Raw genomic sequence first — 26613 nt, forward strand, 5'->3', positions numbered from 1 at the left:
CACTGGGAGCACCTCTTTATTCCAACACCCCCCCTCCAAAAAAAAAAAAAAAAAAAAAGGGGCCCAGCAGGTCTGCATTGGTCTCCTTGTTCTGGGTCCTGACTCTCCTGCGGTTTGAGACTCTGGTACCCAAACCATACAAGCAAGCTTCCTGCAGGCAGGGCCTCTGATTAAATAAGACACAGTTCTCTAGGGACCAAGTCAGGAGGTCCTGAGGGGAAGGAACAGTCTGGGAAAGTGTCCCAACTTCTCTGCTGAGTTTGGCAGCCTTCCTAGTTGTCCAGTGCTGTGGCCTCGGGGACAGAAACTGCACCTTTGGGGCAGAGACAAAATCCCCAAGGCCTGGGGAGGAATGAGTCCCTGGGGAAAGGGCCATTGGGTCTGGGACCCTTTTTAGTGTCTCGTTGAGTTGATCCCACAATGGTCAATGTCTAGGAACTTCCCTGGTGGTCCAATGGTTAGACTCCGCGCTTCCCCTGCAGGGGGAAAGGGGTTTGAGGCCTGGTTGGGAAATGAGATCCCGAATGCAATGTCTTGACAGCACAAACACATCCTCCAGGGAACAAATGCAGACTACCTTTCTTGCCTGGGCTTCTGCGGGGAGGCTCAGAGGCTTGTCTGCCCTTGGGGCAGGGGACACACATTGGCCATGAAGGTACTCGCTAAGAGGTGGGAGGCGTCTTTAGAACAGGGAGCCCCCCGAGTTGGCATGCCAGCAGCCCATCCAGGGCAGCTCTGTGGCCCAGCGGCCTGAGGTGGTTGTCTGGAGTTTGGCCTGGTCGAGGCGCCAGTAGCGGTCGTCTCTGAAGAAGATGATGGAGCCGTCGGGCCTGGGCAGGGCGCCACTGACCTCCTCGGGGACACCGCCCCAGTCCCGCAGGCCTCGGGGGTAGTAGGGCTCCACCTGCAGCCCTCCTCGGGCCAGCACATAGTAGCGAGTGCCTTTGAAGAGGACGAGGCGGCGCAGAGGAGGGAAGAAGAAGGCAGCATCGGGGTGGCGGGGCAGGCCCCCTGCCCGGCACAGCTGTGGGGAGCCCCACACCGGCTTGCGGCCCCGGAACCTCCAGCATCGACTCCCTGTGGGATGTGGGAAGAGCCAGGGTGAGTTGGTTGCTCTTGCCCTCTGGCTCTGTACCCCACCCGTGTCCCCCCACACCCCTACTCCCCATCAAGTTGGAGCCCCAGGTGGTTAGTATTCATGATAACCAAAACGGATCAGTGATAAACCGCAGAGGAGGAACTGCTGTGGCCTCAACTTCCAGCAGGTGTCAGCAGAGGGCGGGGAGCGCTGAAGGCCCCTCCCCACCCCTGGCAGGAAGCACGCCCCCTCCCAGGTGAGTAACGGCTTCCCGCAAGGCCAAGGGCTTTCTCCAATGCCATTACTACCAACAGTTCTGTGAGGGTGGGGATTTTTGTTTCGATCACTACTGTATCCCAACACCTCCAACCCAGTGTGCAGAAGGCACTCAGAATTGGTTGAATCAATAAATAAACTCTATTTTCTCATGTCATATACTGCTCATTCCTCAGACATTATGTCCTTTTAATCCTCCTTTCCCAACAAGGCTGAGGGATTCTCTTCCCCATTCAACAAATTCAAGCTCCAAGAGTGGTGCTGGAGAAGACTCTTGAGAGTCCCTTGGACTGCAAGGAGATCCATCCAGTCCATTCTAAAGGAAATCAGTCCTGAATATTCATTGGAAGGACTGATGCTGAAACTGAAGCTCTAATACTTTGGCCACCTGATGCGAGGAGCTGACTCATCGGAAAAGACCCTGATGCTGGGAAATATTGAGGGCAGGAGGAGAAGGGGATGACAGAGGACGAGATGGTTGGATGGCATCACTGACTCAATGGACATGAGTTTGAGCAAACTCTGGGGGATACTGAAGGACAGGGAGGCCCGGTGGGCTGCAGTCCATGGGGTCACAAACAGTTGGACATGACTTGGCGACTGAACAACAATGAGTTAAGTGACAGGCCCAGCCTCACACAGCAGGTTTCTAAAGAAGGTTCATTCTTCTGATGTATTGCAGAGCTCAGAGCTGTCCTCTGCCTCCCTCGTCTCTGAAACGCTTTCACCCTTTCTCTTGGGACAACCTTGACACCTGTGCCTCCCAATCCATCACTAGAGGAATCTCTTGGGAGAGTTCCTGGGGCCGCTGGTTCAAATTGCAAGCGAGACTCCTTTGACACTCTTTTGACCTTGGGTAGATTCCTCCCCCGCTAGTACTTAATTTTCTCCTCTGCCCCAGGGCTGGTACCTTTGAAGAAGTAGAAGTCTCCATCCTCCAATGACACGGCGGCAGCCTCGATGTGGGGGGGCAGCCCCGCCCACCTTTCCCGCAGTGGGCGGGGCTCTGAGACGTTGCCGTCAGCTGTCACCTCCCAGAACTGGTTCCCTTGAAAAACGTACAGGCGCTGTTGTCCGTCTGCCCGGAGCCAAGAGAGAGTTGAGGAGTGACCGTCAGCCTCCTGCCTTCCTTCCAGGGGAGGTGCTTCCCTAGAGCCCAGCTTCCCAAACTGATGAGCGAGGACCCAGCAGAGACGATGCCGTGTACACAGCTGGGACAGAAGGGAAAGTGCAGGAGGGAGCAGGGTTTTGCTTGGTGTGGACTTGCTACCCTGAGGAATGCTTGTGACTTGGGATTTCTGGATTTTATAATTGCCACCCTCCCAACCTTGTACTTCAGTTCCGGAGACCCCTGGAGATGCTGGGGGGAGGAAAGAAGAAAGCGAGGCACCGGTGGGACCATCTTACCTATAGTGATGGCATCGAAGGAAGAATGGCAATATTTAGGACCTCGGGTTTCTGGACGCCTTCCCTGGAGTCTGAGGGGGTCCCAGGCCTCAAAGTCAGTGAACAGCTTTCCCGGCAGCTGGATGGCCACTGAGCCCCCCTGGGGCTTCCCTTGGTAGGGGGAGGAGGAGGAGCGAAGCAGGAAAGAACACACACTGGTTGGGGGGAGGTGTTGAGAGCTCAAGACCTCCCCCTTGGTTCATTTCATTATCTGACAGGTGCAGGGAAGGAGAGCAGGGGTGGGTGCTGCGGGTTAAGAGTTATCCTCGGTTTTTGGTGTTAACTATAGCACCAAACTCGTAAGTCCTCTTTCTTACCTCACAGTCTGTGAAAGGGTAAAATTGGAGTGGGGAAACAAACAAGGGCTTGGAACTAAGAAGGGCAGAGGGTCCTCTTTCCTGAGTCCTGGACAATGCAGATAGTAGGAGCGCAGAGTTCGGGGGCCCGGGCTGTGATGATAACCGCAGTGATCATTACATCACTGCACTTCACTTGTGAGAAGGAGGCAGAGTCCAGCAAGCTTAGAATTTGGCCTTAGTTCCTGAATCCTGGTCTGCACCTTCCTAGCTGTGTGACCTTGGACAAGTTATTTAACCTTTCTGAGCCCCATTCTCTTCACTTGTGGATAAAAAGATACTTACTTCTTGGGTGTTGTTAAGTGCCTGGCCCATGGTAGGCACTCATAAAATATCAGCTATTATTATGTTTGTGTAGATTTCTCGGGCTACAAAGCATGTTCATAGGCACTAAAACAAACAGCCCTGTGGGGGGGTAAGCAGGGCCTAAATTATTCCCCCCTCCTTTTTTTTTTTAAGGTAAAATTGAGGACTTTAACAGAGGAAATGCTTTGCCCATGAGCAACTGCTAGTCTGATATGAAACGGAGACTTGATCCCAGGGATCCTGGCCCTGTCCACCGCCCCCACGTACTCAGGGATGCAGCCCCCCAGGCCGAGGCAGGCCTTGGGTCCAGTAAGTCGCCGGGCAACAGCACGGGTCAGTTCATTCTGGGGAAGACCTTGTCTAAGTCCACCGCCAGGCAGAGACCCAGGCTCAGGGGCCAGGGGCCGGGAGTTGGGTGGGAAGAGTGGGCATCAACGTCGTGGAGGCGAAAGTTTCGAAGAGAGCCGCTGGAGCTGGGAGCAAGAATAATTGGGGGGCGGGGGGAGGGTGTTGGTGGAGCCGTATGAGAGTTACTGCGCGGCCGGGGGTTGGGCAGGAACAGACAATTGGAACGCAGAGGAGAGCTGTGCCCAGAAATGGGTCGGGATGCTAGAAACCAGGAGTAGGGAAGGAAGCAGCAGAGCGGGAGATGAGGTTTTTCTTTGAGGCGAGCCTGAAGCTATGGATCGGAAAGGACCAGTGATGGGGAAGCCAGTTTCCTGCGCTTAGGAGGGGGGAATCCTATTTGAAGAGCCAGAGTCCGAGCCTTGGGGGTCCCGGGCGGGGGGGTGGGGAGGGGCGCAGGGGGCGGGTAAGGGCGCAGGGGCGTGCGCGCCGGAGGGTCTCACCATACAGGCTCTGCACGGCCAGCACGTCGTCCCAGCTGAGCAGCGCGTCGCGGCCCAGCCTCTTGTAGTAGGGCGCCATGAGCGCGCGCGGCGCGGCCGAGTGGGTCAGGCCGAGCGTGTGGCCGATCTCGTGCGCCAGCACCACAAACAGGTTGCGGCCGCGCCGGCGGCTCAGGGACCAGCGCTCGTCTCGGTCGAAGTGCGCTTCCCCGCGGCGGGGCAGGAAGGCGTGCGCCAAGGCGCCTCCTGCAGGCGGCGCGGAGGGTCAGGGGCAGCCCACGCCTCCGACCCCGCCCCCCCCCCCCGCCCCGCACCCCCACCACGCCGCGCAAACGCCGTTGGCGTGGGTGTGGGGGCTTTTCTGATGGGTGATTTCCCTCCTAATTGAGTCTGGCAGAGGCGGAAGTGTGGAGCAACGAACAGATGACTAGGCTGTGGGTCTGGACGCCTCGGAGGCAGCGTGGTGTGCAAAGAGCATGGGGCCAAACTGCCTGGCTTGCAGTCCTGGTTTTAACCACTTATCCTAGCTGCCGTGACCTGGGAAAATAGCTTAAGGCCTTTGTGTCTTAGTTTTTAGATTCGAGAAATGAGAATGTTGACTAAGAGAGTCGATCCTCGCGGGGCTGTTCTGAAGATTAAAAAGGCATGTGTGCACAGCCCATAGGGCTTCCCAGGTGGTGCTAAAGTACCCGCCTGCCCATGCGGGAGACATAAAAGACGGGTTGATTCCTGGGCGGGGAAGATCCCCTGGAGAAGGGCACGGCAACCCACTCCCGTATTCTTGCCTGGAGAATCCCCATGGACAGAGGAGCCTGGAGGGCTACAGTCCATGGGGTCGCAGAGTCAGACACGACTGAGCACACCACACGGCGCACATGTATGTCACATGAAGTACTTAGAGCCTGCTGTGGGTAATAACTACTGCTTAGTTTCGAAGAGATCTAGGATTAGGGATCAGTGGTTACCCCAGAAGGGGGCATAATGAGACTTCTGGGGTATTGGTAATGTTTCTTCATCTGGGTGCTGGGTGTGTTTATGGGGAGGTATTAGTTCAGTTCAGTTGCTCAGTTGTGTCCGACTCTTTGAGACCCCATGAATCCCAGCACTCCAGGCCTCCCTGTCCATCACCAACTCCCGGAGTTCACTAGACTCACGTCCATCGAGTCAGTGATGCCATCCAGCCATCTCATCCTCTGTCGTCCCCTTTTCCTCCTGCCCCCCATCCCTCCCAGCATCAGTCTTTTCCAATGAGTCAACTCTTCGCATGAGGTGGCCAAAGTACTGGAGTTTCAGCTTTAGCATCAGTCCTTTCAAAGAAATCCCAGGGCTGATCTCCTTCAGAATGGACTGGTTGGATCTCCTTGCAGGCTTCTTTATTAAGAAGTATATATAAGGGAATTCCCTGGCAGTCCAGTGGTTAGGATTTGACTCCTGTCAGGTAACTAAGAGTCTGCATGCCTCTCAGTGCAGCCAAAAAAAAAAAAATACTTGCATTCATTTATTCTTGTCTTCCCTCTGCCAGGGCCTTCTGTGGGTCTCTGCTTCCCTGCTTGTAATAGGCGTGAGCAGAGGGAGATGGGCTGGATCAGTCATTCTCAAGCTTATAGCAGGGCCCAGATGCAGTTTTGTAGTTTCTAGAGCCCTACCCCCTCAGAATTCACTTTCCCCAAGGGTCAGCAAACAGCACTGCAATGATGCTGGCTTAGAAGACCATTGAAAGTCCTTCTGACATGGCCTTCTTGGAACCCAGGCCAGCAGGGACTCCCAACAATGAGTTAAGGGAGGACTCCCAGCAGGCTTCCCAACAAAAGTTAGGACGTTGCCATTAGAGGGAGCCTCCTGGGGCATGGAGAGCCGGCCTTGAGGGGGAATGTGTGTGTGCGTGCGATTCTTTGTGACCCTATGGGCTGTAGCCCACCAGGCTCCTCTGTCCACGGGATTCTCCAGGCAAGAATACTGGAGTGGGTTGCCATGCCCTCCTCCAGGGAATCTTCCTGGCCAGGGATGAAACCCACGTCTCTTATGTCTCCTGGATTGGCAGGTGGGTTCTTTACCTCTAGTGCCAACTGGTAAGCCAACATAGGAGGAATACTTGCTTCTAATTTTGAACATGCCTCAAGTTGTTCTGAGCCATGTTAAGCCCTTACTGTGTAACCCTCACCGTAATCCTGGAAGACAGATGGGCGGGTTTCAAAGGGAGAAGACATAAACTCAAATGAACACCAGTTTCAAATCAGAGAGCTGACTCCCAATCCAGTGCTGTCTTAGCAACCAGACTCCACCTGGGTACGGCTATCAGCGTCTCATGGCGATCTTGTGTGTGAAGGGAGTTATGTGCAAGTACATGTGAGTGGTACACGTGGATTCTTGTAAAGCCTGAATTTCTCCTAGTCCTACCCTGAGTCCCAGGAGCAGGGCTTGGAAGCGGGTTTTGCTCAGAGTGGGCTTGATGGAAAGTAGGAGGGTGCGGGGGAGGTGGGGGCCCAAGTTCCAAGGCCACACAAGGGCTTAAGTCCCAAAGGGGTCTAATGAGGTCTCCTTGCCTCCCTAGCCAAGAGGAGATACACAGATAACCTGTATTCAGGTCATGAAGGCCAGTGCTGGGCAGACTGGGATGAGGGCAGTTTACATTATAACTAAAGGGCAGTAAGCCTTTAGTTTTGGGGCCAAACAGAAGAGTCTGGGCTGTGAGTATGTGAAGCTGTTGGCATGGAGAGGATAGAATGTCCCTTGCCCTGCATCAGTGACCGTACAGTGGGTGGTGGGACAGTAAGGGTGGAGCTGTGGTGGCCTCCAGGTGTTTTTAGAGCCTTGGTCTGAGGGAACATCCACTCCTGGGGAACCAGAGACGCACCGGCCTGACAAGAGGCAGGGTATGGAGGACAGGACCCCAGGAGGTTCTCCCAGTAGAGATAATACTCCTTAGAGTCTGCAAAACACGTTCCATGCAGAACTTCATGTGACCAACCCTTCAGCCATGTGGCGCCTAAGAAAGTAGGGACCACTGTTCCCATTCTACAGGTGGGAAGACTGAGGGTTCTCTGGAGGGAGCTGCTGCCTGGCCAAACCTGAAGGAAGAGCGAACCCGCCACTGCCTTCTCTCCAGACTGCCTCTCCTAGTTGGGGGTTTCCCTCCTGCCCTGTAGGATAGAGGCTCAGTGTAAGCACCTGGGCCATCGAAGGCGTTGCTCAGCCCGTCGTTGTGGTCCCCTTGGAAGAAGGCGAGGCGGATGTCAGCGGGGCCTGTGGCTGGGGCCTCCCAGAACTCCAGCGCCGAGACGTTGCTCCACAGCTGGAAGGCGGCACGCACGGCCCCCCGTACTGCGGGCTCGGGCAGGTGCTGGGGCCAGTTCAGCAGGCGGTAGGAGAGATGCCGTTTGTACCACTTGTTGCCTGCCACCCAGAGAGGCTGCGTCAGTCACAGCTGCTGCAGGGCCTGGGGCTGGCCCCGTGGGCCCTTTGGATGGGGAGATGGGCCCTCCTCCCGGAAGTCCCTGAAGTGGTGAAGGAGACACAGCCTTGGCCCCGGGAAGCCCCCCATTGGTGGAGACACTGTGCTCAGATTGACAAGGCGACCCTTATCCTGCACAGTCCCTAGTCCAGTGGCTTGGCCTGGGGAGGTCCCCGTGTGATGGGGCACGTGGAGCCTCGACTCAGGAAGGGTCCCCAACCCCAAGGACTCTCGAGTCTGGGGTCATCTTCCCCAACGTCTGGACTAAGCTTGAAAACCGACTGCACCTCTTGCTGGTAGCAGATCCCAGCCCCTCCTTACCGTGGGGGGCGGAGGAAGGGGGGCCATAGGGGCCACAACCGCGACTCCCCCTCCCCCTTCCTCTTCCCACCCCTCTCACTCTCCTGCTGTCTCCCCTTTCCCGTGCCCCCAGGCCTGGCGCTGACAAGAGACCACAAGGCCCATTTATTTGAGGTCCTTCTCTGACCCCCGGCCCTCCCCCTCACTTCCTCAGGGACTCGGCAGAGCTCTGAGGTGAAAACAAATAAGAACAAAGGGTGTGTTTTGTCATTGACCGAGACAAATTTTTCCATTTCCATTCAGCGAAGAGTTCCTATTCCTTTGCCCCAAACTGCAGTTCCTCCCCGAGGCCGGAGACTCTGGCCTCTTGCTTGTGTCCCCAGTCAACCAAGTCCCTCTGCAGCTCATCGGGCACCCAGGACCAGGGTGCTCAGAAGGTCCAGCTCCCAGAATTTTTCATGGGCTATTTCTGAGCCCTGCAAGCTCGGAGACTGAGATTGTGACTCCCAAGTGGAAGACTCGCGGCTCAGAGGCAGGACTCCTGGGAGTGCAAGAGAATCGAATCACGTTGTCTTACTCACGTTGTCTTTTGGGTCTCAGTGTCCCCCACTAGTGGTAAAGAACCTGCCTGCCAATGCAGGAGACACAAGAGATGAGGATTTGATCCCTAGGTCGGGAAGATCCCCTGGAGGAGGGCACAGCAACCCACTCCAATACTCTTGCCTGGAGAATCCCATGGACAGAGGACCCTGGAGGGCTATAGTCGCAAAGAATCAGACACAACTGAAGCAACTTAGCACTCACACCTGTCCCAAATGGACCAGACTTCCTGGAGCATGGGTGATGAGTGGGCAGGGCAGGCCTGACTGTGTTGGAGGACAGCCCCCTCTCTCCTTGGAGGGGGGACCAGGTGAAGGTTCAGACCTCCTGTCCTTTTGTCCTGGGGCTGTCCTTGCCTGAACCGGGTAGAAGGCGTGAAGTCATGGGTGTTTGGCCATCTCCTTATCAATCTCTCTTCTCTGTTTTGCAGAGACTGAGACCAGGAGGAAGGGACTCAGAATGAGTAAGTAGGGACTTCCCTGTTCATCCAGGAATCAAGACTCTGTCCTCCCCACCCAGGGGGCACGGGTTTGATCCCGGGTTGAGGAACAAAGATCCTGAATGTGGCACGGCATGGCCAAAAAACCAACAAACAAAAACAGAAAAAAATAAAGATAAAACCTCTTAAGAAAAAAAAAAAAATGAGTGAGTAGTGGAGTTTGGCCCTGAGCCCAGGTCCGGACACTGATAAGCAGGCACATTGGCTAAGACTCAAGGCTTATAAATTTGCCTAAACATCACTTCTTTGCATCACAGCAGGGGCCCTGCAAGAGCTGAAATTCTCCTGAATTCTCGGGAGAGCAGAAGAGCTGAACACCCTTTCCCTCCTCTCCACCCCTCCACGCCCCAAGGGGCGGGGTGGGGGGGCGGAGGGACTGTCCCTTCTCCCACCCCGGAGCCAAGCTCCATGCAAGGCAAGGCTGCCTCCTGGGCCTGTAGGGCCTGGCGGCCACCCAACCTCTCCCAGCCAGTGAGCAACCCTCAGGGAGGGAAGTGGGAAGGATCTAAGGAAGGGAGGGGGCCCAGGAGGGCAGAGGAAGGCCTGGAGTCTAGAGGCGCCGCCTGAGGCTTCACTCTATGCCAGGAACGCTTCTCTTTGACAAGTTCTCACTGGGCACCAGACAGGCTGGTGTTGGGCTTCTCCCTACCCTGCTATGTGTGAGCCGCTCTCAGACTCTCTCCTGCCACCTTCAAGCTTCTAGAAAAGTATGAGGCAGCTCCTCCTGCCTTTTTTCAGCAATGGGAGCCCCTCACTCCGTGGGCAAGAAATGGGGAGGCTAGGGAGGGCAAACAGAAATGGGAATTGAGAGAAGATGACCAATTGTGCTGAGGAGCGGAGCTGGGTGAGGGGCAGGGGAGCAAGGAGCCACTGGGCCAGCAGCCTGAGCCTTTACCCCCCGTCTTCTTCTAGGTGTGTGTCCTCTGAGCAGGCTGGCCACTTTGGATCCCCATCCCAAACTCCTGGCCAGGCAGGGCTGGTTTCCATGGTGACCCTCAGGCCACCAGCTGCACCTGGCATCGCACCCCCTATACTTTTGCTCCAAAATCCAAAAAGAAGGAGGGAGGGAAAAAGAGATGGGGAAGGGCAGAGAGCTAGACTCCTTGCTTGGGAGGACCTTGAAGTTCTGATTCCCAATAGGGAACTGACGTTATGGAGAGAATATGGGTTAGCATCCCAGTGCCTCTGCTTACAACCTCGAATATCACATTATTTGAATCTTTCCAAGCCTAAGTTTCTTTACTTGCAAAGTTGTGTTGGTAAGATTCACCTCCTGGTAAAAGTGAAATAGCAAATGGAAAAGCAACACGAAGCTGCCTGGCATGTCGTGGGTGCTCAGCCAGTATCCCAGCTCCTTCCTTTTATACCCCAGATACATCCCCCGGGGCCCTCACCTGCATCAGCTCTGGGAGGTTTCAAGAGCATTGAAAATTAGGCCTGTAGGTACAGAGGGGACTGGGTGCTTGGAATGTGGTTCCTGGACTCAGCAAAATGAAAATATGGAACATCTAGATCCATGTGAACTTTGGATAAACAGCAAATACTTTTTTTTTTAGTATAAGTATGTGAAAACAAAACAATTACTTGTTCATCTGAAATTCAAATTTAAATGGGCATCCTGTGTTTTATCTGGCAACCCTGGAGCCCAGCTTCATCAGTACAGCATTCATCCACATCATGGAAAGTCACTGGCCTAGAAACCCACATCATTTTTTATGCACCTACCCATGTTCTGGGGTTTTTCACATCTGGTGATCACTTAATCCTCCCAATGACAAGAAGGCTTGGCTACTGTGTGGCCCTGGGAGAGTTGCCCAAGCTCTTGATTCCTCATTTTCCCCATCTGTAAACTGAGGGTGATAAGGGGACCCATCTCATACAGTTGTTATTGAATAAAATGAGTTAATCCATGGAGATCCATCCTTGGCACATCATCAAAGCTCCGTATCCCACCAGGCTCCTCTCTCCATGGAATTCTCCAGGCAAGAATACTGGAGTGGGTTGCCATCTCCTTCTCCAGGGTAACTTCCCAACCCAGGGATCCAACCCGGGTCTCTTGTATTACAGGCAGATTCTCTACTGTCTGAGCCACCAGGGAAGCCCGTTAATTATTACATTTTCTTTCCTAAGGCATAGGAAGCGCTCATTGCCTGCCATGCTCACAGCTCCATTCTAGGGAATGTCTTCCCACCGAGGAGGTAAAGGAAGTCAAGCTGCTGTGGTTTTTGCTGTGAACCAGAGGGAAATTCTCTGTCTAGTCTGGCCACTGCTGTCTAGACAGAGGGGGACAATGTCAGGCAATGAGATGGGGAAGGAGGTGCCTTAGCATGGATTGATGTTCAAAAGGAATGCTCCAGGACTTTTTACAACAGCTAAGATGTGGAAGCAACCTAAATGTCCATCGACAGAGGAATGGATAAAGAAGATGTGGTACATATATACAATGGACTATTATTCAGCCATTAATGAAAATGAAATAATGTCATTTGCAGCAACATGGGTGGACCTAGAGATTGTCATACTGAGTGAAGTAAGTCAGACAGAGAAGGAGAATGATCATATGGCATCCCTTATATGTAGATCTAAAAAGAAATGACACAAATGAACTTACAAAACAGATAGAGACTCACAGACATAGACAACAAACTTATGGTTGCTGTGGAGAAAGATGGGGGGAGGAGATAGTTAGGGAGTTTGGGATGGACATGGATACACTGGGGCTTCCCTTGTGGCTCAGCTGGTAAAGAATCTGCCAGCAATGAGGGAGACCTGGGTTCGATCCCTGGGTTGGGAAGATCCCCTTGGGAAGGGAAAAGCTACCCACTCCAGTATTCTGGCCTAGAGAATTCCATGGACTCTATAGTCCATGGGGTCGCAAAGAGTCGGACACGACTGAGCGACTTTCACTTTCTTTCATGGACACACTGCTGTATTTAAAATGGATAACCAATAAGGATGTACCGTATAGCAAAGGCAACTCTGCTTAGTGTTACGTGGCAGCCTGGGTGGGAGGGGAGTTTGGGGGAGAATGGATACATGTATATGTATATCTGAGTCCCTTTGCATGTATGGCGGAGTCCCTTCTCTGTTCACCTGAAACCATCACAACATTGTTACTTGGCTATACTCCAATACAAGATAGAAAGTTAAAAAAAAAAAAGAATGCTTCAAATTGGATAGTGATAAATGGACTCCATCAGTTCCTCCCTTGGGGCAAGAGAGGATGAGATGCTTGCCTGGAGGCAGCATCCCTGTGCTCAGGTGTCCTGAGTGCCCAGGAGGCATCGCTTCAATTCTCTGGGACACCAGCTCTAGCCTGGGCGTGTCGCTATTGAAACTGTCTGGGGCCCCATTTTCCACTTGTTGTATTCTCACGACAAGTCCCTTCCCCTTGGTAATCAGGGCCTTTCCTTCGCAGATGTTTCAGGTGAGGAAACAGAGCCAAGTGACACAGCCCAGGTCACACAGCTAAACTCAGAGCCCGAGATCCATCCCGGAATGTTGCTCCAGCTCACACTGCTCCTCCATTCTGCCTCATCCTTCCCCTCTGCTGTCCAGAAGCACGGGGGTTTGCAGAACATGCTGACTCTGAGGACGTCTTGACCGCAGAGTCCAGACCCCCCACCGCTCCTCTGTTCTACCAGGAATGAGTTCGGGCAGTACTGGGCACCCAGAGGGGCCACACGTGTGGACACAGTGGAAGCGGACTGGCAAACACCTGGAAACACCCATCCTCCGACAGCTGAGGGGAACGGCCCACAATTTCCTTACAAATCAGCTAAGAAATAAAAAGAAAAACCAGCATGCCTTCTGTTCTGTTCCTAATGGGTATTGTCAGCCAAAGTCGTTCATGCAAATTAAAAGAGGTAATGGCCCTAAGTGCTCATAGTAAAATTAATAATAGATGAGAACCTGACTGAGCAACCTCATCTTGTTAGAAATCTTGAAAACTGCAAAAAACTGATCAGAGAAAATTAGACTTAGTACAGACAAGACATTAAAACTACACACTGTCAAACTTGTTATTGACGAAGAATTGACAAGAACCAAATCTTCTTCATAAATCTTAGATCTGTAACATCTGATCCTGGAAGACTGGATTTAGACAAAGAAGGAGAAAGTGGAGGAGGAAAAAGAAGGGAAGAAAAATCCCAAAACTACACAAAGAGAAGTACAATCGCAGAGACTTTGACGTGAAAATGTGTAAAATAGGCAAATTCGAAGAGTCAGGAAGGAGGTTGATCAGTGTTGCCAACAGCCGTGGGGCAGGGGAATGTTACAGACTGCTTCCTTGTTGGGATGGGGTTTCTTCTTGAGATGATGGAAATGTTCTGAAATGAGACTGTGGCGATGGTTGCACAATGCTGTGAATATACTAAAAATCACTGAATTGTTCATTTTAAGTGGGTAAATTGTATGGTTTGTGAATTGTATTTCCATAACTCTGTAAAAAAAGAAAAAAGTACCACAGCCAACATAAAACTGATCGATGAATCACATCTTTGTTGAACAATTCTTATGAAAAAAGAATCGATTCGGATGAAAACAATTTTAGTCAAATATAAAAGGAAACGGCGATGGTTTAACTGCCATACATAGCAAATTGATGAAGGAATCAAGTGGGCTTGACGTGGTTTGCTCTGGAAAATACTGCACAATGAAAGTTCATCAATGTAGGCATCATTCTGGTTTAAATGTCTGTGTTCACAAACATGAGCTTTGGGTTGAGAGGTCCCAATTGCCCTCCCTAAGGAAGAGAGGTTATTGACAGAGCCTGGTCTGAGGTTGAGAAGTGCTTTTTCTGGCTACCAGGGAATTCCAACCCACCTAGATTTTAACAGTACTCACCTTGCCTTGCAAAGCGTTTCTTACGCCTCATTTTGGCCCGGCGTCCAGCAAAGAGGGTGCTGACTCTCTCGGTCCAAGGCATCTGGCTGTCAGTATCTGCCACCCCGCAACGGGGCCGTGTCATCTGATGCAGGGTGGCGGGGTCCAGCACCCCGCTGATGGGCAGCTGGGACACCCACTGGAACTCCCTGTTAGGAGGAATTGAGATAAAGGACCACAGCGGGAGGCTGGCTGGTGCAGGGGAAGGCAGGGAGCTTCCCTGGAGATAGCAGGCGGTGGGGCACAGGGGAGGGAGCCATGAACACGACCTCCTGGGCACAGGTGGGAGACCAGCCTTCTAGGAGGAAAGCAGAGGTGACCCAAGCTTTGCACGCCAGCATCACCAAGTCCTCCATACCCCTCTGCCTTACCTGATGGCATTACTGAACCGCGGGGAGGAAGGTCTACTGGAGCCCTGGTCACTGAGATATCCGTACTTCTCCAGGAATGCCTGGGGGAGAGACAAACATCAGCTTTCCCCACAACATAGCATCCTTTCCCCTTCCTGAGTCTCCGAGGGTCCATGGCACAGACTTCACATCTAGGCTCATCCTATTCCCAACCGGGTCTATCAGCTATAGGAGAAAGAATCCTGGCATCAGAGTCAGAACCTGGACTCAGTTCCTGGCCACCACTGATGAGCTGGATATAGTTCTTTTTCTAATTAATTTATTAAAACAATTTATTGTTTATTTGGCAGCACTGGGTGTCCGTTGCAACACGCAGGATCTTTAGTTGCCGCATATGAACCCTTAGTTTCAGCATGTGGGATCTAGTTCCCTGACCAGGGTTCAAACCCAGGCCCCCTGCACTGAAGCACAGAGTCTTACCCACTGGACCACCAGGGATGTCCGTGGATATAGTTCTTGGAGGCCAGTGGAGAGAAGTGTGTGACTCACTGCCCATACCTATCACCAGTCCAGCCCCTCAGGCGAATGAGGCACTGGGCTTCCTGTTTGCCCTTCTCATGGAATAAAGTCCCATCAATGGATTGAAAAAAAAACAAATGCCACCTCAGCTCCTGAATTCTTATATAGACACATCGACTCTTCATCTTATCCCTCTTTGCTATGTTACCTATCCAGAAACAATTTTCTGTCTTGTTCTCTTTGCTGTATTTCTTAACTCAGATCAACTCCAGTCATAGCCGTTGCTTCAAGGAAAAGATACAAGTTGGGAACAAAATCACACTAAGTAAGCAGTCCCTAAACCTTTGCAGGTATCCCGCCTCCTTTTTGTGGATTTCATTACCTCGATCTCCAGCAACCTCTACATCCTCTTCTCAATACAGCCCTGTTCCATAAGGAACCCTCGTTCTAGACAAACTCTTTCCAAGTCCATTTTATTGTTTTTCTGTGCTAATTTATTGGTATTTCAGCACCACCGTTTCCCTCTTTCTCTTTGCATGTTGGTGGTGGTTTAGTCACTAAATCGTGTCTGAGTGACCCCATGGACTGCAGCCCGCCAGGCTCCTCTGTCCATGGGATTTCCCAGGCAAGAATACCGGAGTGGGTTGCCATTCCCTTCTCCAGTCTCTTTACATAAGTACACTGTTTGGGGTTGCACCTTGGATTAAAGGAGCTCTAGGGGCTTAATCTGGAAGAGTATGGCTTAAACTAGTGTGGCATTATAGAATAACCGCTGGGCTTAGAATCAAGAATCTGTTCCCCACCATGACTCTGCTGGGTGGCCAGAGACCTCTCTGAGCTTCCATTTTTTCACCCAGAGTGTGAGAACAGAAATAATCCCACCGGATTCTCAGGAGGATTAAATACAGTACTGTCCATCTAACATCTGGTATATAGTGAATGTGCAATACACAGTTGATCTGGCTGATCGACCTTAGTGGGGAAATCAACAAGAGACGTTGGGAAAGCAAACCCTCTACGAGACAGGAAGTGCTTTGAACAAGGCAGTTGTGCCTCTGTTAATCAGGCCCTCCATCTCAGACTTGCCTCATTCCAGCCAGGTGCCTGGTTCTCTTCCATGCCTCTTCCCTCTCCCTTGGGCAGGGTGGAAAGAGTGGCTTTCTGCAGGAAGCCAGGGAGGAATTAATGTTTCCTTAGAAGTGGTTTTGCTGAGTGAGTGACCTGGGAGAGACTGAGTCACAGGCCAACAGGGTGGCACTTCCTGTGTTCCTGCCCCCAAACCCACCCAGCCCTTATCAGGGAGTTGGCTCTGGTTCTGGAACTATGAAGCCTTGGACAGAGCGGGAGGAGAGAGGGGAAGTGGACTAGCGGCGTCTCCTGTTTCCTGGCTGGGCTGCCAGCGCCTGGTACTTCTGGCAGGCAAGGTGGGTGGAGGGCAGGATGGGGCTGGAGGCTTTTTCAGGAGTCTCTCAGAGGGGAAGTCCTGGGCTGCCTGCTCTTTGGGAATCTGTGGGTTTCAAGGCAGAGCTGAATTTCCAGCAGGCAGAGCACACAAGTATCCAGGACACCAGCCAAGAGACACCGAAAGAATGAGTAAAAGAAATGTTAAGAATCTGACACTTTATATTTCCATAAAAGCACCGAAATGTTATAATGGGGATTATCAGGATTTCAGAACTTCCTTATAGTTATTCTACGTTTAGTATGCATGCGTGCTCAGTCGCTTCAGTCGTGTCCCACTCCTCGCAACCCCATGGACCGCAGCCCGCTGGGCTCCTCTGTCTGTGGGATTCTCCAGGCAAGACTGCTGGAGTGGGTTGCCATTGCCTCCTCCAGGGGTGTTCAATATGCACATATTTTAAAATATTTTAGTTACAGGCAGGGGCCCCTTAATACTGAGTGTCCTCAAGTTCTGTCGAGTGGAGGGAGCCCCACATCTCAGGGTGAGGAGGAGGCAGGGCTGAGATGCCCTCTGCTCCTGCAGGTCTCCTTCACCCCCTCCTGTGTGCCCCTTTTGCCCTGCCTCAGTTTTCCTCCTGCAAAGCTGAGAGAAACTCCCCTCTCTGCCTGGGAGAAAGAGTAGGGGTGCAGGGCCGGAGGGGCTTCCCAGCTGGCGCTAAAGAACCCGCCTGCCAATGCAGGAGACATAAGAGAAGCAGCTTCCATCCCTGGCTCGGAAAGATGCCCTGGAGAAAGGCATGGCAACCCACTCCAGTATTCCTGCCTGGAGAATCCCATGGACAGAGGAGCCTGGCGGGCTACAGTCCATGGGGTCACAAAGAGTCAGATAGGACTGAAGCGACTTAGCATGCATGCACGCAGGTGACAGCGTGGCCAAGAGACGCCAGGAGAAAACATAGGCTTGGGGGGCTGTGCTGTGCGCTCTCAGGGGCGCCCTGAGCTGCACCTGAGATTAACCCTGTCCCCCTTCATGGAGGCCATGCCCCGGGGCTCCTCTCCACCTCGCGGTTCAAGCATCGGGTTTTCTCTCTGCCCTGTCCTCACCCCATCATGTCCCCCACGGAGCCCAGGGCTGGAGCTGCAAGAAGAGGAAGCTGGAGGGCTGTGTGGCTCCATGATTCACCCTCTCAGGTCTCAAAGTTTGTGCCAGCCTGCCTCACCCACTCACTCAGGGCTGGGGCCGCTTCCCTGGGGAGTCGCCTCCGTAAAGCCCTGGGAGTGGCTGTGGTGTCTGAGAAAAAGGAAAATGGAGCTCCCCGGACCCAGAAAGCCGAGAGGGATCAGAATTCCAGGGGTTCGAGTCCTTCATCTGTCCTGACTTGTCCTGGGAGGGTGTGTAGAGCCCAGCCCACCCAGTGCCTGAAGGAAGGGGAAGTTCTGGCCATTTCTGAGCAGGGCAAGACTAGCGGTGAGGTGTAGCAAATGAATCCCAGAGCTCTGAGTCATGAGCCGGGCAGGGCAAGGGCCCTGGACTGAGCACTTGAACTTTATTCTTGGTGCTGCGGAGAACTGTGTGTCCCTAAGCAAGTCCTGTGCCTCTCTGGTCTCAGTTTCCTCTTCTATAAAACAAGGGGGTTGTAAAACCTCTCTGGTGGTCCAGTGGCTAAGACTCCATGCTCCCAAAGCAGGGGGCCTGGGATGGATCCCTGGTCAGGAAACTAGATCCCACATGATGCAACGAAGACCCAGTGCAGCCAAATAAATATTAAAAGAAATAAAGTGAGGGGATTTGATTACAGCTAAGATCTATGCCAGTTCCTTCTATTATTGTAGTCTTGCTTCTGCAACTCATTAGCTGTGTGAACTATCCCACAGAGTTACTTAACCTTCCTGTGCCCCAAAATATAAAATGGGGTTAGGAATACTGCCTTATGTTTTTCATAGGAGCATTGTGAAAATCCAGTAAGAGGAAGCTTTGGGAAGGTTTTATGATAGTTACATCATTAAAAATGTTATTTTCCCCTTTACAGACACAGAACTTTATTGCTGGAAGGGACCTTTGGTAGATGAGGAAGGACCAGCTCGCAGTCTCATGTCCACAGAGTGGCCGGGACATCTTCCATATCAAAGAATTGCAAGGACTTCTCTGGTGGCCCACTGGTTAAGAATCTGGCTGACAATGCAGGGGACACTGGTTTGATCCCTGGTCAGGGAACTAAGATCCCACATGCCTCGGAGCAACTAAGCCTGTGAGCCACAACTACTGAGCCCGAATACCACAACTAGAGAAAAGTTTGTGCACCACAACGAAAGACCCTGCATGCTGCAACGAAGATCCCATGTGCGGCAACTAAGACCTGATACAGCCAAAGAAAGAAAGAATTTAAAAAAGAACTGCAGCAGCAAATATGAAACAACTTGGAAAATTGCAAAATGGCAAGCTCATGAAGAAATCACATTGCTTTACCTATGATCTTTTCCTTCTCATATTATGTTTCCTCTTGATTTTAATCTTTCTATAGTGACTCTGTGATTGTTGCTTGTCATCCAATACATCTGCAGCCCTATTAGCTAAGTCAAGATGCAGGGGGTGATAGCTGACATTCTGTCTTGGCCTGCATGCTAAGGCGCTTCAGTCGTGTCTGACTGTTTGTGACCTTACAGACCATAGACTGCCAGACTCCTCTGTCCATGGGATTCTCCAGGCAAGAATACTGCAGGGGGTCGCCATGCCCTCCTCCAGCGGATCTTCCCAACCCAAGGATCAAACCTGTGTCTCTTATGTCTCCTGCACAGGCAGGCAGGTTCTTTACCGCTAGAGCCATCTGGGAAGCCCAAGCCCTCTCTTGGCACATCCCATGAATAAACATATTTTCTGGTCATCAGGAGCACAGGGAGCCCTTGCCTATTGCAAAGTTTTCAGGGCATCTTACTTTCCTTGAGCATCACAATTACCTCACAAGAACATAGGCAGGACAGGTATTGTTACTCCCACTCTAAAAATGAGAAAAGTTTCAAGGGAGTACAGTGTCTCATATGCTGTGTTGTGCTTAGTCATTCAGTCATGTCTGACTCTTTGAAACCCCTGGATTATAGGCCTCCAGGCTCCTCTGTCCATGGGGATGCTCCAGGCAAGAATACTGGAGTGGGTTGCCATGCCCTCCTCCAGGGGATCTTTCTAACCCAGGGACTGAACCCAGGTCTCCTGCATTGCAGGTGGATTCTTTACCAGCTGAGCCACCAGGGAAGTCCACAGGGTCTCATACTTGAATCCAAATTCTCGAAAACCTATCCCAGGAAGTCTTATTTCACATTTAAACAAGTGACTCAGATGCTTTAAAACTGAAGGATCAGCCTGCTCTGGCCCCTGGGAGACGGCCCTCAGATTAAAAAAGGTAAAACTAGGGGCGTTTCTAGCTTGAATCCTTCTGTCTCCTCTGCAAGCAGGAGCAGAGGGAAGAGGCTGGGATGACATCTCCCATGACATCCAAAGGGGCCATCTGAAAAGCCACAGGTATTCTACAGCACTCAAGTATGTTCTTCACAAAGACAAACATCTGCTTCCAGAATTCATTGCTTTTGCTCTGACTTCTGGAACCTACTGAAGGCCTCAGGGCAGTGGGACCAGCTGGGCCCCTTTCCTTTATTTTGGGTGAAGACCTCCCCTTCTCTTCTGACTCCCTTCCTCTACTCCTTTCCCTTGTCCCTGGTTCGGTATTCACAGAGTTCTGTCTGGGTGTAACCTAGATACCTCTTACCATAATCCCCATGCTTTCTTTCACTTTCCATCCTCAACGAAGTTGGAAAACATTAGCTGCCCACTCTCCAGCCAGATCCCATCTTGTACTTTTTTCTAATGTCAAATAACCAGACTGTATGGAGCCATGGTCCCCACTGGATGTGGGGTTAAGTTTAAGGCATAAAATAATGTCCCAACTTGGGGACTTCCCTGGTGTCCAGTGGCTAAGACTTCACACTCCCAGTGCACAGGGCCTGGGTTCAATCCCTGGACAAGGAATTAAGATCCTGAATGCTGCAACTAAGACCTGGCAGAGCCAAATAAATATAAAAATATTAAAACACAGAACGCACTAACGAAGGTTGTGTTTAGGGAGAATTGTCCAATAGTCTCTCTCTTCTGTGTCCCTGCTTCCACCATCCAGCTTTCACTAGATGTCTTGTTTTTTTCAGACTCCAACTGCTTTTCCATCAACTCTTGGTCCTCTGAGACCCTTGAGAGCCTCTTGTGCACCGTGTGAGTCACAGAGTGGAGCTCTTGGGAACGGCTTCCACACCCGGGCTTCTGGGTTTCTGACTCACATGAAGTCAGGCAAATGGCTCTAGGGTATGGGAAACAGACACCGCATCTGGGGGTGGATATTCCACAGAAGCTCCAAAGTCTCCCCAGAGAGACAAATAACCCAGCTCCCTGTTGCACCCGTGCACAGGGAGTAGCTACACAGATATGGAAGGCAGGTCCTGGACACACTGCCTGGTTGTTCTAAAGAAAGTCCAAGCAATGCATGGTAGACAGACAGATCCCTTGGGACAGTCTGTGCTGCCCGAGAACAGGACAGGGCCTGGCTGGGAATGGGAGGGGGGCCGGGGTGGTGATGTCATTCATTAACTCTCCGTCTGGCAACTCAGCAATGGAGGCGCTTCCTACTCACTAACGCTGTGAGCAGCCCTGGTTTTCCTAAGCGGGCAACAATGACCTCGTTCACAATGCATCTTTGTAAGCAGTCAGACCCCTCCCAGGCAAAGCCCACTCCGGAAAACCCTTGATTTTATTTCTTTGTGTGCACACAGGGGACACACAGAGCCATGCATGCAGGGCACAAGAATATACACAGGACTTCCCTGGTGGTCCAGTGGTTAAGAATCTGCCTGCCAGTGCAGCGGACACGGGTTCCATCCCTGGCCAAGGATGAACCCACCTGCTGTGGGGCAACTAAGACTGTGCCCACAAACACTGAAGCCTGGATGCCCTAGAGCCTGTGTTCTAAAACAAGAGAAGCCACACAATGAGTGGCTCTCACACTGCAAGTAGAGAGCAGCCCCCAATCACCTAAACTAGAGAAAGCCCACATGCAGCAAGGAAGACCCGGTGCAGCCAAAAATTTTTAAATTAAAAAAAAAAATGCACACAGAGACATCCAGATGGATAGACATGGCCATAGGAATATGAAACGTATGCACACATACACACAGAGGCACAGGAATACCAAAGTTAAAGAAGGTTAGTGCTGGAGAGAACCTTAAAAGTCACTTAAGAAACTTAACTCCTTCGTTTCACAGAAAAGGAATCTGCAGAGTGGAGAAGGGAAGCGACAAGCTTAAGATCACACAGCTTGTTTCCGCTGTGCCTCTCCTTCCATCTCCAGAACTCTGACCTTTGCCTATGAGCTCAGCAGGACTGCTGGGCTTTGTTTGGGATCTGGCTCCCTGCACTGCGGTCAGGGAACTGAACCTGCGCAGAGAGCTGGGGTGATCAGGAGGCTCACTTTGTGGGGGTTCCTGTCTGTGGATGGTTGTATTTCCCTAAATGATCACAACGCCTCCCATTTCCGTGCTCTCCTTTCAATGTGACTGCAACACCCCTCCCACCAACTGTGGGATTTCAGTTTCCTCCCCTCCACCCGGGGCTTGGGACTCCAGTCAGTGGAGCAGAGCAGAAGTGATGCTACGGGAACTTCCCTGGTGGTCCAGTGGATAAGACCATGTGCTCTCAATGCAGGGGGCCTGGGGTTCAGTCCCCAGTTGGAGAACTAAGATCCCACATACTGAAACAAAGCCCATGTGCCACAACTTCTGAGCCTGGGTGCCCTAGTACACCACAACTAGAGAAGCCCATACACTGCAACACTTAGCTTGCACGCTGCAAGGAAGACCCAGCGCAGCCAAAATAAATGATAAAGTCTTTAAAAAAAAGAAGTGATGCTACGCAACTTCTTAGTCTAGGTCACAAAGACATACACCTTCTGCTTCTCTTACTCTTCTCTCTCTCTCTCAACACTCAGCCTGGAGACCCCACTACCATGTCTGGAGGTAGCCCAAACTAGCCCACAAGCAGAGACCACGTGGATAGGCCCACATGGAGAGGAACTGAGGCCCCCGGCTGATAGGAAGCAGCAACTGCCAGACAGGTGAGTAAGCAGCCTTCAGATGGTTCCATCTCCAGACCCTGCAGAGTACAGACAAGCTGCCCTGATGGGCCTTGTTTAAAGTTCTAACCCACAGTAGCTAGGAACACGATAAATGGTTCTTTTACTTCACTGAAATTTGAAGTAATCTGTAACATAGCTATAGCAATACCATCTCTTAGCAATTATAGCCTTGTTGTCAAATGTTGAAAATAGTTGCCTTACATATTTTGTCCTGTGTTACTGCTCTAGGAGAACTAGTCACCAAACCAGGACTTTAATTTGAGGCTCTGTTTCCCTGGTGGTTCAGATGGTAAAGAATCTGCTTGTGGGGCAGGAGATCTGGGTTTGATCCCTGGGTCAGGAATATCCCCTGGAGAAGGGAATGGCAACCCACTCTTGCCTGGATAGAGGAGCCTAGTATACAGAAGCCTGGCAGGCTGTGGTCCAGGGGGGTCACAACTTTCTAAGATAACACCAACAAGAACAACCTTGAGAACAATTGTCTTTGATAGGCTGTTTTCTACATACTAGGCACTGTGCTGAGCCTGGAACGCATTTCACATACATTATCTCATGAAACCACACCAAAATCTTATGGAATAGGCATCACTAACCCCATTATACAGAAAAGAAAACAGAGGCTTAATAGAGGTTAAATAATTTACCTGTGGTTTTTTGTACATAAGTCTGTCTGACACTGAAGCCCATGCAATTGATCATATACAGAAACACATACAGACATACCAACACGACGCACTTTGCATATATATTTATGCATATATGGACCACACCTATTGCACATTTCCAGAGTTCTTCATGCTTTTAAAAATATCCCTTGTTCTCAGAGGTAACAAAAAAAGTCTCCTCCCTTCAATTATGTTAAATAGACGGAAAGAGACTCAGTCTGCTAGATATTATGTTTCCCAAGCACACCCCTAGATGAAATTCTCTCCATCTGGGGCCACCACAGGCTTGGGCGGCAGTGATACAGTCTCTATTCTCCTGCCAAGGATTGCCCGGGACCTGGACTTGGGAGGAGGTGGGGTGGGACTCTTAACAAGACTTGGCTTGGTCCACGGAAGCCTTCTCCTGGGGCCAGAAGGACTCTGCACTTGATGTTGTAAGACACTAAAGTCAGAGAAATAAAGTGATTCTCGAATGTGCAAAAGCAGAGAGCACAGAGCAAGAGACCAGTGCTTAGAAGGGGAGGGAGTGAAGGAGTTGGAGAGAGGACCCTCATGGATACGGGGCCATTTCCAAATATTTCAGAGTAGTGATGGGAGCCGGCTGGTGGAAGGCAGAGCAGTTCGGAGGTGGCCCTCCTCATTCTGCAGGGTTCTTATGTTTGGAGATTCTCCCTCTTCCAGGGGAGGGGAGTGGGGATACTGAGAAGCTTGCATCTGGCAGTTTCCGGGCAGGAATGATGTTATTAGAGGAGTAAGAGTCTCAGGGCAGAGTGCTGGGCTCAGTCATTTAAAACTAACTTGGATCCCTACTCCTTAAAATAGCAGAGACTTCAGTTCTAATCCAGGGCAGAGATAAAAACACAGACAGAGATGCTTCTATGGGGAAGAAAGAAATGAAACTGATATCTATTATTACAATCATCTTTATCTAGACGATAGATGCCCCAAATTTATCTCCACCTCCACTTCACAAAAAGTTCCCCTTGTCCCACCCACACCAATCAGTTGAGTCCAAGGGAGGAAAAATGAGATGGGAAATCTTTAAGGGTCACTTCCACCTCCCCACCCACCTTTCTCAAGTCCAGCCCTGAAGCATGGTTTAAAGCTCCTTAGAAACAACTCAAGAGTATGCTACTCTTGGGGCGTCCCTGGTGGCTCAGGGGTAAAGAATCTGCCTGCCAAGGCAGGAGACATGGGTTCCATCACTGATCCAGGAAGATCCCTCATGCATGGGAGCAACTAAAGCCCCTGTGGCACAACTACTGAGCCTGAGCTCTAGCGCCTGGGAACCAAGCAACTACTGGAGCTCTCTGCACCCCTCCGCTCTCTAGATCCTGTGCTCAGCAACAGGAGAAGCCAAGGCAATGAGGAGAAGCCCGCACACGACAACTAGAGAGTAGCCCCCGCTCCCCAAAACTAGAGAAAAGCCCGGCTCAGCAAGGAAAACCCAGGGAAAGAAGACCCAGCCAAAAACAAATAAAAAATTATTGTTATTATTTTAAAAAAGAATATGCTACTTTGGGGAATTCTGCCATGGTCCAGTGTTAGGACTCCATGCTTTCACTGTCAAGGGCTGAGGTTCAACCTTTAGTCGAGGAACTTAGATCCCACATGCCTGGCAAAGAAAAAAAAAAAAGAGTGTGCTCCTCTTACCCATTTTAGAGATGGGAAACTAGTTCTGAGCTTGGGCGCTCACCTGTCTCAGCTGGTCAGCGGCAGCACCAGCTCAGGGAGCCAGAGCTTTTCCCCGTGTCGGGGCCAGCCAGCGGTACCCTCTCCCCACCAATCCGGGAGTCTCAGGGAGCGTCTGACTCAGGAGGGCTCTGGGCGTCGGATGAATGAACTGCTAAGTCTCCCCAGCCTAGGCAGTGAGGGACAGTGGCTGCGCCCCAAACTAGGGTGTGGGAGTCCCCTCTCCCTCAGTTCTTGCCTGTCTATCCCATTTTATCGCTGACCCCTTCCCCGTGTCCTGGGAACCCGGTGCCGATCCGCGTGTCCGTGTGGTTCCAGCCCCGGCTTGCGGGCTCAGGATGGGGTGGGAGGGAAGAGAACGCTGCTCTTCGCGTGCAGGTGTGAAGGGTGAGGAGGACAAGGGAGGGTCACGCCGACGGTCAGCGCAGATGGGGCGGCTGGGTGGCTTGACTGCAAAGTTCGGGCCGGTCCCCAGCGCGCGGACCCTCTCCACCCGGCTCTCACCGCGTACCTCCGCCTCCCGGCGCAGCTCCTGGCCTACGCGCTGGGCGTCCAGGCCGCCCCACAGCAGCAGCGGCAGGACGCGGAGCAGCAGGCCGACCCGCGCGGCCATGTAGCCGCCGCCCCTGCGCGGGGCACCGGGCACACGGCGTGGGGCAGCCGGCCGTCGGTCCGCCGCGCCCGGGCCCCCGCGGACGCTCCAGCGCTGCGCCGGCCCAGCGCCGAGGGGAAGGTCGCAGGGGCTCGCCTGTGTCCCGGCTCCGAGCGCCGGGAGGTTCCTCCGCGGCGCTTCGTCGCGAGCGGCTTCGAGGTCTTCCAGCCCTGCAGTGCCTGCCCACGGATCCGAGGGCTCCAGACCTGGAGGCGAGGGAGGGAGGAAAGGGGGGCGGGACCCCGGCACTCAGGCTCCACCCACCCGGCTCGCCGCCTAGAACGCGCTGTTGTGTTAACAGGCGCCTCTTCCGCAGGCGGCTTGGCCTCGCCCCGAGCGGATCCGGATCTCTCTGCAGAGGGCAGGGGAGGAAACGTCCTCTCCTGGCGGTTGTGGCTACCTAAGACTTCGAGGAAGAGGGATTCTGGCCTACTCGAGGGTCATCGATTGTTTCAACTGGGCCGACGGGGACGGAGGCCCTGGAGTATGAGAGAAGGAGCCCTGGGCTGGGATCAGTTCGGTTCAGTCGCTCAGTCGTGTCCGACTCTTTGTGACCCCGTGGACTGCAGCACCCCAGGCCTCCCTGTCCATCACCAACTCCCGGAGTTTAAGACTTGAATTTGAGGAATCCTGCCTCAGCCACCACCAGCTTGCTGTGTGGTCTTGGGCAAGTCACTCACCCTCTCTGAACCTATTTTTTTTCCTCACCAGTAAATGAAGACAATAAGAATAGCGATGTGATGTGATAATAAAGAGCATTTAATGAGAGAACAATGCCTGTAGATAACGGAGCAGCGTACCTGGCATCATGAAGTCCACGTTTTATAAATGGGAGGCTGCAGCTTACGACTTTGTGACTGCAGAGGTCCGTTTTCTCCTTAGTAAGATGAGAGTGAATGATATTTAGTTTGCAAAGTCACCTGAAGATCTAGAAAATGTGTAAAGTGCCTAGCTGAATATATCCCACACAATCACAGTAAGGGTTGAGAAATGATTTACGTGAAAAGCTTAGTCAAATTCGTAGTAAGCCAAAGTAAACTGGTTTTATTATCTGCCTTAGTGACTGCGGACAGGTTACTATCTCTCTTCCAGGTTCAGTTTGCTAACCTGTAAACTCCAG

At 52.0% G+C, this 26613-nt stretch overlaps 1 protein-coding gene across 3 annotated transcripts; it reads right to left on the minus strand.

Moving 5' to 3' along the window:
- Positions 1–71: 71 nt before the first annotated feature.
- MMP28 (matrix metallopeptidase 28) lies at positions 72–25721 on the minus strand. Of its 3 annotated transcripts, XM_006056215.4 has the most exons (8): positions 25353–25718; positions 14419–14498; positions 14009–14196; positions 7479–7703; positions 4311–4556; positions 2762–2911; positions 2265–2432; positions 72–1077 (listed from the first exon to the last, which is right to left on the minus strand). In XM_006056215.4, exons 1-8 carry the CDS (start codon positions 25452–25454, stop codon positions 683–685), a joined length of 1554 nt encoding a protein of 517 aa, XP_006056277.3. In that variant the 5' UTR covers positions 25455–25718; the 3' UTR covers positions 72–682. The 3 variants fall into 3 exon arrangements, with proteins under 3 accessions (XP_006056277.3, XP_045020890.1, XP_044795488.1); XM_045164955.1 differs by lacking the exon at positions 7479–7703 and having other exon boundaries at positions 25353–25721; XM_044939553.2 differs by lacking the exons at positions 14009–14196; positions 14419–14498; positions 25353–25718 and adding an exon at positions 8337–8599.
- Positions 25722–26613: the final 892 nt, after the last annotated feature.

This window comes from Bubalus bubalis, chromosome 3 (genome assembly GCF_019923935.1).
Source record: "Bubalus bubalis isolate 160015118507 breed Murrah chromosome 3, NDDB_SH_1, whole genome shotgun sequence".
In the NCBI taxonomy this organism is placed as follows: domain Eukaryota; kingdom Metazoa; phylum Chordata; class Mammalia; order Artiodactyla; family Bovidae; genus Bubalus; species Bubalus bubalis.